The following is a 12,101-nucleotide window of genomic DNA, read 5'->3' on the forward strand; positions in this document are numbered from 1 at the left end:
AAAACCCAAACTAGAAGCATCCCAGATGTCCTTCAGTCACCAAATGGATAAATGTAGTAGACTTGTAAAATGGAATACTTCACAGCAGTTGAAAGCATACCACCTACTGTCCCGTGCAGCAACATTAATGAATCTCAGAGACAGTTGAATGAAAGAAGCTGGCTACTGAAGAGTACCTACTGTATGATGTACTGTATTGGAAAATTAAAGAACTGACAGAACTGACCAATGGTGATAGAAGTTAGAATAGCACTTACGTGTGTGTGTATGTGTGTGTGTGTGTGTGTGTGTGTGTGTGTGTGTGTAGGTGGGAGGTAGTTTATTGAGGGCACTGTCTGGGAAGGGGCAGAGGGAGTCTTCTGGAGTAATGGAAACAGTGTTTCACTGTCTGGGTCCTGGTTACCTGTGTGTATACATATGCAAAAATGCAGAGTGGCACACTTAAGATTATCCCACCTTACTATATGTTCTGGATACCTATTGCTGTGTAATAAACCATTGAAAAACGTAACAGCTGAAAACAGTTTGTTGGTATTATATCTCACAATGGTGTGGGTCAGGGATTCGCAAAGGGCAGTGCAAGGATGATTGGATTATCTCATCCAGTAAAGTCTGGTACCTCGACTGGGGCGACTCCAATGGCAGAAAGTCAGTTAGGTTCGCCCCTGCGCCTTCTCTCTCCCCGCCCCACCCCCTGGGGCTATCTAAATGGGCTTTCTCGGGACATGTTGACCTCAAGATGGTCAGACTTCTTACCTTAGAACAGTTCATGACTTTAAGAGCTGGTGTTTCAAGAGAGTAAGTGGAGACACAACAGTTTCTTAAGACCTGGGCAGAGTAAGTTTGGCTGAATTCTCTTGGTCAGAGTACTCACCGAGCCCACCAGACTCAAGGAGATAGACCCCCTACCTGTCACTGGAAGGGATGTTAAAGATTTTGTGGCCACATTTTATAGACGCAATATCTCAATTTAAGTTTTCTTTAAAAAGTTAAAATCGGTCACATTACTCTCAAAACTTTATTTTCTGTTGGAAGGTATTGCAAAATTTAAATCTAGTTCTGAAAAACACAAACAGCAAAAGAGACCCTCCATCTGAAATCACAGTTTCCATCCTATCATACATCTCCTCTCCATTTCTTTTTGAGGTTGAAAATTCTGTGACTTTTTCTTATGTTATTTGAAGTTTCTGGGCTTTGAGTTTTATTTTTGCCAGGCTTGGGTGAACTTAGACTTTTATTTAATCATTTACGGCCTAAAGTTAACTGTCAGATTGAAGTCAGATAAGGCTTCTGATACAACTGAAATCCTTTGCTCCTTTTGATTTATGGATAATGAATTTTCCCTCTTATGGTCATAGTATGATTTTTAAGAAAGAAATCCTATATTTCTTATTAATCATCTATCAGAGCTATGTTGCCCAACCGGTCTCTTTGTACAGATCCTTATTAAGAGATGAGCACAGGGCAGCTGCATTTATGAAGTGAGGTTTTATATGAGATGGACTGGCAATGTTTATTCAAGCTAAATAAAGCCAGCGTGAAAGCAGAGCCCTTTAAATTATTTGGCTTCATTTGAGCATGCCACTGATGTAGACAGCTTGGGCAAGCAGTGTGTGTACACAAAAAGCTACATTATCAAACGTATCGAAAGGTTTCAATGCCAGCACACCAAACATCTCTAGCAGAGATAATTACTGCACCCGTGCTGGGCATAATTTAGGTCAAAAGAAGCACTTCAGCCAGATCTCTAAACAACATTGTGCGTCTCTTTTGAAGTTTTTGGGGCCATATCTCAATTTCGTGCCAGTATCTTCAAAGTCCATTTTACAGAGTCAAGATTACAAACCTCTGACTTCATATCCTCTCAGATTTTCTTTTTAATTAATTGCAGAATGCTGTCCTTTTGCTCCCTCCCCACAACCCCCATCAAACCAGAAAGAGTTTGTGCGGTAATTCCATAGCATTGTAATTTCAAGACTCTGCTTTCATTTGTCACTTAAAGAGCTTTGCAGTATATAAAGCAGTTAACCCAGCTCCAAAGCCGTATCACTTTGTCAAAAGAGAGTTGTTTGCACTTTACGGGACAAGCTATTTGTATAAAGTGCCAGGGTTTGCACTAAATATACTGCATGAAATCTAAGTTATAGATGATGGAATCTTGTTTGTAGTGCTTGTCATTTGCTGCTCACTTTTCCCCCCCCAGCCTTCTAACTCCCTCCCCCCAGTCGAGCGGGCGGGACTGTTTTGAAGAGACCCCTTTAATTTTGACAATATTAATGGTGTTGCCTGAGCTACATCAGAAGGCACACAATTCTAGAGTTTGATGAACACATTCGTTTCCTCTCACTGATCTCTGACTCTTGAAAACTGTAGACTGCTTAGAGAAATGCTAACGTGCATATCTGTATATGTGTCACGTCTAAAGCATGTTTATGTGTACAAATAGTATCCACGTGTGGGGCTGTGAGTATAACAGAAGCATGACCTTAGGAATTGGCTAGGTTCTAATCCATTCCCTTCTGTTCTCAAGCAGTATGACCTTGGACAAAATAAGATGTCTGAATGTGTTTGCTCATCTGTAATTTGGGGGAACTAATCCCAACCCTCGGGATTCTTGGTGCGTTGGTTTTCATGTGTGGCGTATCATGAATACTAGAAGTCCCTACGTTCTTAGGACTATCACAGTAAGCGCATTTTCTGGGCTGCGAGTTGAGCTGATTCTCTGTAGAAGGTTTCTTGGGTTTTGTTTTCATCTAAACATTTCCAAGAATTAGTTATTCATATTTAAATTGTTAACAAATGTCATATATATATATATATATATTTGATACCTACTTCATGTAGATATCCTTCACAGTAAACTAGGTCCCTCCTGGGATATAGCGTTTCCACCATGCTTCTTAAAGGTGTCCACAAGCCAACACCAGTGGCTTATTCTCACCCACAGGCCTATGCAAAATACGGATTCTCAGATCCCATCCCAGACCTTTTGAAATAGAAACTGCATTTCAACCTTATTTATTTTCACACTAAAGTTAAAGAAGAACTTTTCTAGTAGAGTGATCACTGGTTCTTAAGTTGGAAGACCTAGGTTCTCGTGGAGTTTTTTTGTTTTTTTGTTTTTTTAAAGGTTTTTAACCAGGACCTTCAGTAAGAAATCGATTGAATATCATTACCCAACAAAGAGGAGCATACGTGCTCATAAACACCTGTAGTTAAAACAAAAGTTGCACCAAACAGTATTTACCCTTGCTGTATGCTGAGCACTCAGACATTTCTTATTTCAACTTAAAATATGCCAGCCATGGCCCCTTAAATTGATTTTATAATCATTCGTAAAGAACTGTTGTTTTACATGACATCGTGCACTTTTTCCTCCCTAGGCCTTGATTTTCTCAAGTGTAAAAGCGTGTATGTTGTATCAATTGATTTCAAATGTCTCTTAGCTTAGACAGCCTGTGATGCGCTTCAAAATGTGAAAATCCACTTCTGGACCGCATTTTAAAAGCAGCGTGTTTATTGGTTATTGTATGTGTTGTTTTATTGAGAGGGCGGAAGGAGCGCAGACAAACAATGGCTCACAGACCACAGCTTTTGCATAATAAAAGCTCACAGCCCAGAGTGGTAGACAGTGCAAAGAGAACAATTACATGCTGGTCCTAAACGTGTGTCATTATTTAAAACAAACAAAACACACTTTTAAGCTTTTAAAAATGTGTATACTTTGTCAGTGTGTAACTAAAACATAGTGAACGAAATCCTCGTCCTGTCTAATACACAATCAGAATATTTTTTTGGGGGGGGGCAGGTACCAAATTACTTTATTTGAAGGAATGGTACTAAGGAAAGAACTTGTAGATGTTTTGGTACAACTTACGGAAAAGGTAAAGGTAACCCAAACATGCATGCACCGCCTTGATGCAGGGAAGTCACCCCTGTGGCTACAGGAAGCCGGCCTAAGGCTTAGCTCTCACTATCACTGTATTCCAGGGTGTGCTTGTCAAAGAGATACTCTGTCATGCCCGATTCGGGGACCCCCATCTTGGGCAAATTGGTTATGTGGTCACCCAGTTCTTTGATGGATTTCACCTGCTCATTCAGGTCACGAGTCTCAATGAAGTCACACAAATTGGGGTCATTTTTGTCAGTGACCAGTTTGTGCAGTTCCAGTAGTGACTGATTCACACTTTTTTCCAAGCGTAGCGCACATTCCATTGCATTCAGCCCATTCTCCCAGTCATCACGGTCTGGTTTCTTGATATCCTGAAGGAAGATTCGGCCACCCTGTTGGTTATGCAGCTGATTCATCAGTTTCTCAGCATGTTCCCTCTCCTCACGAGATTGATGAAGAAAGTATTTGGCAGAGTTCTTCAAAGCCACATCACTGCGGTCAAAATAATACAACACGGACAGGTAGACGTAGGAGGCATATAGCTCCAGGTTGATCTGGTGGTTGACGGCGGCCTCCGAGTGCTGGTGGTAGTGCTGGCGCCCCTGCGAGTGGGACACGGTCGTCATGGCGGGCGGCCGAGGAGAGGCGGCAGCGGGGACCTTGGGGCGGTCGGAGGGCGCCGTGAGGTGGTGGCGAGGGCTGGTGCTGGGCGGCCGGCCGGAGCGGGGGACGAGCGTCGGGTTCCGTCCAAGCACTGTTGAAGCAGGAAACTGTGGCGACTCTCCGCGAACTCTGCAGTGGAGAAAGCTGACAACATCTTGACCGGTGATGAGAATTGAAAGATCACCAGTGAAGGGCAATCATCGTGTCCCTCCTGATGTGATGCCCTGAGAAGGGCACAATGTGGCCAGTACAGTTTTGGGGCCAGGAATATGTAACCCGAATCCAATCTCCAGGACACATCAGAGAAACCCCAGTAAGGAATAGTTCTATTAAAAAAAAAAAAAAGTATGTTGAAGGTACAAGTGGGGATATATTGTGAAACAAAAAAAGTCAAAGAAATGTTTGAGATCAAAGGAGACTACAGAGACAGGGGCCCTAAATGAGAGCCTATACTAGATCTTACAATGGACAGGGAGAATGCCATAAGGGACATCACTAGTTAATAGACAAAACTGGGGAAGAAGATGGTGGATTAGATAAAATATGGTACCAATGTTACATTTACTGAAGCTGGTTGCTGTACTGTGGTGATAAGAGAAATTGTCCTTATTCTTAAATGCACACTGAATGAAACATTTTCAAAATAAGGACAGGAAATAAACAGTATGTGTATAGGGAGAAAGTACAAATGATAAGCAGATGGGGAAAATGTTAACTCAAGATGGATCTGGGGTGTAGCTAGGTGTTCCTTGTGCTATCTGGTTCGTGGAATTTGGGGATACATTTGAAATTAATTCCAAATTAAAATTTTTGAAATTTTCCTTCCTCTCCTCTAATGGTGCCCCTTTGTGTTTCCAGAATGCCTGGAGTGCTTTTGCCTTGGGGCTTGTGCCTTTTTAAAGCCAAGCTGGGCTGAGCTGGAGCCCCCTGTATTCTCTAGTTTCCCGAAGCTCTTCGCTTCCTCGGGAGCTGACAGAATAGGCCTGCAGTGCCCACCTCCCGTCTCTGCCCTTGTCCCTCAGGCCTTTTGGTCTGTCCCTCTTCTGTCACACCTACCCCTGCTTCAGTGCCCCGATACATTACTGATTAGCTGGTTCTGTTAGTCTTTCTCACTTGGCCTTTGGCTGACCTTGACCTCTACCCAATTCTTGGCCCCTTGCCCCAGTTCACTATATTCTCCCACCTTTCAGCACCAATCTCTTGGAGAGAGCACTGCTCTCTTTTGATCGTGAAGGAAACCCAGGATGCTTTTTTTAAAAACACTGTAGAACAGGGACTCAGATACCAACAGATGTCTGCACATACCAGGGAGTCCAGAGGCTTCTGATGATAGGTCTTGGGCTCTCCTGAAGCCAGAAATCCACAGATACCTTTAAAACATTTTAAAAGGCAATGGTCTCCCTTTCCTGTGGCAGAGGAATGCTGGAGGAATAAACAAAGGTGGTTCTTGCTTGTCTGCTCTGCCAAGTGCCCACATGGCCAGACAGATTTCAAAGCAGTGGCCCTCTGTAATTTTTAATTATCCTTCCCAGCCATGCCCTTGTCCTCAAGAAGGTGCAGTCTTATTGATGAGGTGAGACACTTGAATGTGAAACTGACTGATAGCTTGTGTGATGAACTGCATTCAGAAAAATTATAGTAAGTAATACATGGCAGGAATTGGAGAAACCAAAAGACCATTGTGGCTGTGGATGCAACTTGGCTGATGGAAGAAGTTGGAGAGCAACGAGGATGTGTCTCCCAGAATCTCTAGAAAGAGCCTCCTAATGGCTCTGTAGTGAAAGACAAAGCAAGCAGGCAAGGAGCCCAGCTCTGGGGCACAGGATACCAGATGGTTCATTGAAAGTCGGAGCTCAGGGTCTGAGGGGTGAGGGAAGAGGGCTCAACCCTCGGGCTTCAGCCTGCATTTTCACAAAAAGCCTCAATTTAGATTTTAGATATTATTTCCAAAAGAGGAGAGTTACAGAAGTGTTCTAGCTGGAATGCAAAAAGCCCTCTGCCATACCTCTTGACCATTCACCTGCCACGTACTTTGAATTTAAAAAAAGGAAAATCCCACATGCTACAGAGCAACTACACCCATGAGCCACAACTACTGAGCCTGTGTGCCACAACTACTGAAGCCCGCGTGCCTAGAGCCTGTGCTCCACAGCAAGAGAAGCCACCGCAACGAGAAGCCCGCACACCGCAACGAAGAGTAGCCCCCGCTCGCCGCAACAATAGAAAGCCCGCATGCAGCAACGAAGACCCAAAGCAGCCAAAATAAATAAATAAATTCATTAAAAATTTTTTTTTAAAATTTAAAAAGTTCTGTCATTACCTTAGGAATATCTTAATTATTTTGATTTTATTTTTTCCTGTTCAAAGTTTGCTTTTTTTTTTTTTTTAAAGATAGGCATACTTTTTGGACCACTGGTTTGAGATTTCTTCCTTTCTGCTTTTCTCAGTATACCAGGGGCCTCAAAAGCAGAGGTCTTCCATCCTCTCAGGAGCTCTGTCCCTCCCCGCCCATTCCTGTAATAATGTCCTCTCGCCATGCGTCTCCTGCACCTGGCCAGGTGGAGTTCTCCTCTTCCTGCCACCTTCCCCACCCCAAGATTAACAGTTCCAAACCTTCTACTGCAAGCACAGTTGGTACTCAGTTTATTGGTAATTAATGAGTAGTACTTCCTTGGCAGAACATAATGGAACTACAGGGCAATCACTTAGAAAGGGAAACAACTGTCAGTTATCACTCTAATGAATCCTGTTTAACAGAGGTGATGGCAGCCCGGCTGATGCACAACCTTCTGTGCATCAAAAGTGGATCCCTTAATAACTCCATTTCTGTACTGTGTGTAATTTGCAAAATAACGGCTCTCAAGGCCAAATTGTAAAGTGGCTTCAGCTATGGGTAACAGTGTAATTTTGGAACTATTCTCAGAACTAGTTATTAACTGTTCACTGTTAATATTTGAATATGAGTAAACAGACCAATTCTTAACATTAAAAATTTAAATAGTATGGTAGTGGTGGTGACAATTATTGAGATGATCATAGCAATGATGTTAACAAATGACGTTAATTGAATCATACGTGACAGGCCCTATGCTGAACATTTCATATGCATCATCTCACTTAATTCTCAGAACAATCGAGTGTTAAAAATCACTTTTCAGAAGGGCAACTTCATGGCTGTTGTGCAAATATAAACACAGTTTAAGATCTTATTCAGCTCATTAATTTAAGAGGGTGAGGGACCTAGTAAGATGTTAAAATTAGTCCAAAAATAATTTGAGATTTTGTGTGTGTGTGTGTGTGTGTGTGTGTGTGTGTGTGTGAGATTTGATAGATTATTGGGCCAGATACAGAACAGGATAATGTCCTGCTGGTCCATAAGAGCTCACACAAGTTACTGTCTCCCATCAGTTGTAAAATAGCCCTGTAAACAGAAAGTCACACCCAGCAGTGGGAACACTATACTAAAGAAATCCAGTAATCTCATTTGCCTATTTCCAAGTTTGAAATGTTTTTTCTGATACCTGTAAGGCAGGTGGTGCTATAATTTGCACATTACAGATGGAGGAACTGACGCTTTGTGATGTTAAGTAACTTGGCCAAGGTTATATGAGAGGTGGAGTGGTGACTGACTTGAGTCTGACTCCTTACGCAGCTGGTACTGTGGTGATGAAGAGCATGGGCTCAGTAAATGAACAGATTTGAGTTCAACTCGCAGTGAACTTGGGCCAGGTAACTACTGTGCCTTTATTTTTTCATCCGTGAGGTTGTGTTGCTAATAGTTTTTAGTCACAATGGTGTTGTGAGGATATGGTAAGGTGACATGTTAAAGCCTTGTGCATGTTGTACATGGCATTGCACTCCCTCTGTAAATGTCAGCAGCTGTTGTCATCATCAGTACTGATCATCACGATCGAGCACCACCTGCATGTGTCTTGCAAATAGCAGTGCCCTCACCTTCTCTACCTCGATTGGCCATGGTTGCCTTAAAAGTCTGCGCACATCCAGAGTATGAGCTCCAGGAATCTCCGTCACAGAAAACCAGTTCTCCATCACAGTTTTTGTCCAGGATCATGACCAGATTCAACTGACCCCAGGAATAGAAAGGTAGTGTAATAGTTGGAAAAGTATCTCTTCCTCCAGGGAACAAAACGACAACAGTGCCATGTGGCTTATAAAAATATTTGCCCCTGCTATTCTGTAACCTGTAAGACTTTAAGGATGCATGGGTCCGTGATAACTGTAGCAGGTATCATTTTAAAAACCTACTCAAAGTAAGTATCAGTGTCATACAGCACATGCTAGAGTAGATTTTTCTCCATGGCAAAAATCCAAGCATGGCATTCAGTTTTTCCTTCCTGGAACTCATGTTCCCTTGTATCAGTGACAATGGAGTTGAAATGTTTAGGTCTTGTATTGGATATCATCTCACTGTCTTGCTTTGAGCAGATGATCTCTATCAATCTTGTCTTTTGGAATTAAGGAGTGCCAAATGACAGAAATCAAAGGTTCAATGACAAAATGGTGTGTGCTTGGTGAATTTACCATTTTTTCAAATAAGATTTTTCTGTAGATATTAAGGAGGTTCAAATTTTTTAGGCGCTAATTTACTGGAGACACACTTCTCTACTGGCTCCTTATCTCTGAGATTAGAGCCTTACTGAAGTCAGCATATGTATATCTAGTTACTCACATATATCAAAAATTTCTCTTTATGCTCTCATCTTTGTTGTGTGGGGTAGAAGGAAGCGTGCATCTCAAAAATGGGACATGATTTCTTGATTTGGAATTCTTCAAAAACACATAAAAATGATTAACTTTGTCTTCATAGGATTCATGTGTTAGATTTTTGCCTCATCACAGCAGAAATGCAGCATGTCGGCCTTGTTATTGTGATCCTAAGATGAAGGAAGATACTCATGATTAATTCTTTGTGATTTTCTTGTTATCATTGATAATACAAACAATATGTCTGTACTATTTGAGAGTTGACAAGCACCAAGTATATTTTTAAACATGCCAAGTTTGGTACTCCTCCTACATATTTTCTTAAATTTGTAAAATTGTGAAATATTTGTTTCTTGTATATTTAGAATTATTGCCTTATATGCTCTCTTACCATACTGTGAATGGTCCAAGAGACTCAGTTTAATTTTGCAGGTATATTGTTGTGAGGAATTGTTACAAAGAACTACTCTCAAAGGGTTAAGCAGTTGTTCCTAGTGGAAATAAAGTGGACTGAAAGAGACATTGAAGAGGCTTGCAAATGATATCTTAGTAACTCATATCAGGATCGCCCCAAATCTGTTTTTACAGTTTCCTTCTTGCATGGAAAGACTACAGACAGGTTTATTTTAGCTCAAATTTCTATTCCATATGGCCTTGGCACCCTCAGAGCAAATGTATTTTCTATTTTACTCTTAGTTTTCTCAACCAAAATGAGACTTAAGTCACCAGGGAAATATTGCAGGATGTATTGACTTAGGGGATATATCTTTTCTAATTTTAACTTCTTTAGAAGTTCAGTTGATATAAATATCCTTTAGTGTAGTTTGCCAGGCACTGCGTACTCTAGTTCTAATCAAAAGTCATACCAAGTCAGAAGAGAATCAGGGGTTAGTGAAATTCTTCTCAACAGTTGTGTCTGTTCTACTTCCTAATGGTCACATGTCCTAAACTTTGCATTTTTAAAACCGCTCATGAAGACATACCATGTTACTAAATGTGGGTTCCTTCAGAATATAGTGGGCGGGGGGGGGAAGAGAGTAGTGGAATTATGTTTTAATTGTATAGTCATTAACTGACTGAATTTGCTTTTTTTCAAAATTTTTACATTAGCCTTCATGACCTTTAAAAACATTGTGAATTAAGGTAGAACACAAGTAATGCAGTCTCATTAACTTTAATAACGTTCAATAAAAATTCTAAATTTAAAAAACTTTCTTCAAAAAACAGTGTGTAATTGCTAAAGCATTGAATAGAGCATTACGGTTTAAAATTATTAAAAATTACTAAGTATCCATTTAGGATGAGATTTGTTTTATGATTGCAAACACCTCCAAAACAAATCGGCAGTCAATTGCAATGCATTTTGCGATGTGAAAGCACCATTAATTACTGTTAATGGTACTTCTCTAATGTATGTAAATACATCATCTGCACCGGAGCTCTTGGCAGTTTTTTCTTCTTTCTAGACAGTTTAAGGATCTTAATTTATTAATATTCACAACAAGCTGAAAGATAAACATTGTTTTGAAGCTCTTGACGAATGGCGATTGGAGACATACTGTGCTTGTGCTGAGAGTAGATATTAGCTTGTCGGCAATAACTCACGGCCCTACATGAAATAGACCCCGAAAGGGAGACCAAGAGTTTAAAATGATGTTATTAAGAGTCTCTGGAAGCACTTTATTCTCAGGTACCTCAGATTTGAAAATTTTATTAGTCTCACTCTACACTTATTTCATTGTTTGTCCCCAGAATGTTAAACTCAGCACAGGCTCCTGCCGTGGTAAGCATTATTTTTGATGCACTTTACTGAATATGACTGACAAGGACTTTTTCAGGCAAACATTGGGAGAGCAGTGTTTCCTATTTATTATGTCCTTTCATCTCTGCCTGAGCTAGAATATTCATGCTGTAAAAGTAATAAAAAGAAAAAAGAATATTCTGTGTTTTCTTGCAAGCCTCACCCCCAAATCCAAACAAAGTGAATGCTTTAGTGACTCACAGGTAGGATTTTCACCAATTCAGATATAAAATGTGACAATTGGCAGAATCATATATCAACATCTGGATCCTTCTCAAGTGTCATAGGCTGAGTAGTAGGAAGGTAAAAGCAAATTTTATAATGAAATGTTTTTTGGCATTTATTTTTATCATAGACTAGATTGAAAGGTTTTGTTTTCCCTCATAACTTCTTTAACTTTCTTTGATGGAGACATGTGTAGTCAGCTTAGCTTAGTTGCTTAATAAGTTAAAAATATCGAGTATTGATGAAAATTTCAAATATTGCTTCTAATTTTGAGTTTCCAGATTTAGCAAATAAGAATACAGGAGCCCAGATCAATTTGAATTTCAGATAAATGCAATTTTTAAAAAGATTTTACAGTATTTTAATGTCCATTTCGTCAGTGGATGTGTTTTGAAATTATTAGGATTCACAGTTTTAAGAGTAGAGCGAAGGAAAGATGGAAAACGCAAACAGTTGGTTCTTGTTAAATTTCAGTTAAAATTTGTTTCGTGTAAGTATATCCCATGTGATACGTGGCACATACTTACCCTAAGAGATTTTTGTTGTTTGCCTGAAATTCAGCTGCTCATTCTCTGTTTCATCTGGGAATGCTCTTCTAGTTTATGATGAGAAAAAAATCAGTGCTTTTTGTGAGCATCGAAACGCACACACTAGATTTTTTAATGTGTAAAGTGGCAGTAAAAATTGTAGCAAATCTCCCAAGGCCGTTGGGAGTATTAAACGCATTGATACTAGTAAAGCTCGTGGAACAGTTCCTGGCGTCTGGTAAGCACTGTGGAAGAACACAAGCTTTCG

At 40.4% G+C, this 12,101-nt stretch overlaps 2 protein-coding genes across 20 annotated transcripts in view; one reads left to right on the forward strand and one right to left on the reverse strand.

Annotated features, from left to right (window-relative positions):
• The window catches only part of FHIT (fragile histidine triad diadenosine triphosphatase), a 1,440,192-nt gene that overhangs the window by 883,014 nt on the left and 545,077 nt on the right, over positions 1 to 12,101 (forward strand). The window lies entirely within an intron of this gene.
• Positions 3,946 to 8,605, reverse strand: LOC132527344 (ferritin heavy chain-like). Its single transcript, XM_060162931.1, is given in 3 exon segments — positions 3,946 to 4,521; positions 4,523 to 4,684; positions 8,510 to 8,605. Coding segments are annotated over 3 exon segments (816 nt in total). The 3' UTR covers positions 3,946 to 3,963.

This window comes from Lagenorhynchus albirostris, chromosome 10 (assembly GCF_949774975.1).
Source record: "Lagenorhynchus albirostris chromosome 10, mLagAlb1.1, whole genome shotgun sequence".
Lineage (NCBI taxonomy): Eukaryota > Metazoa > Chordata > Mammalia > Artiodactyla > Delphinidae > Lagenorhynchus > Lagenorhynchus albirostris.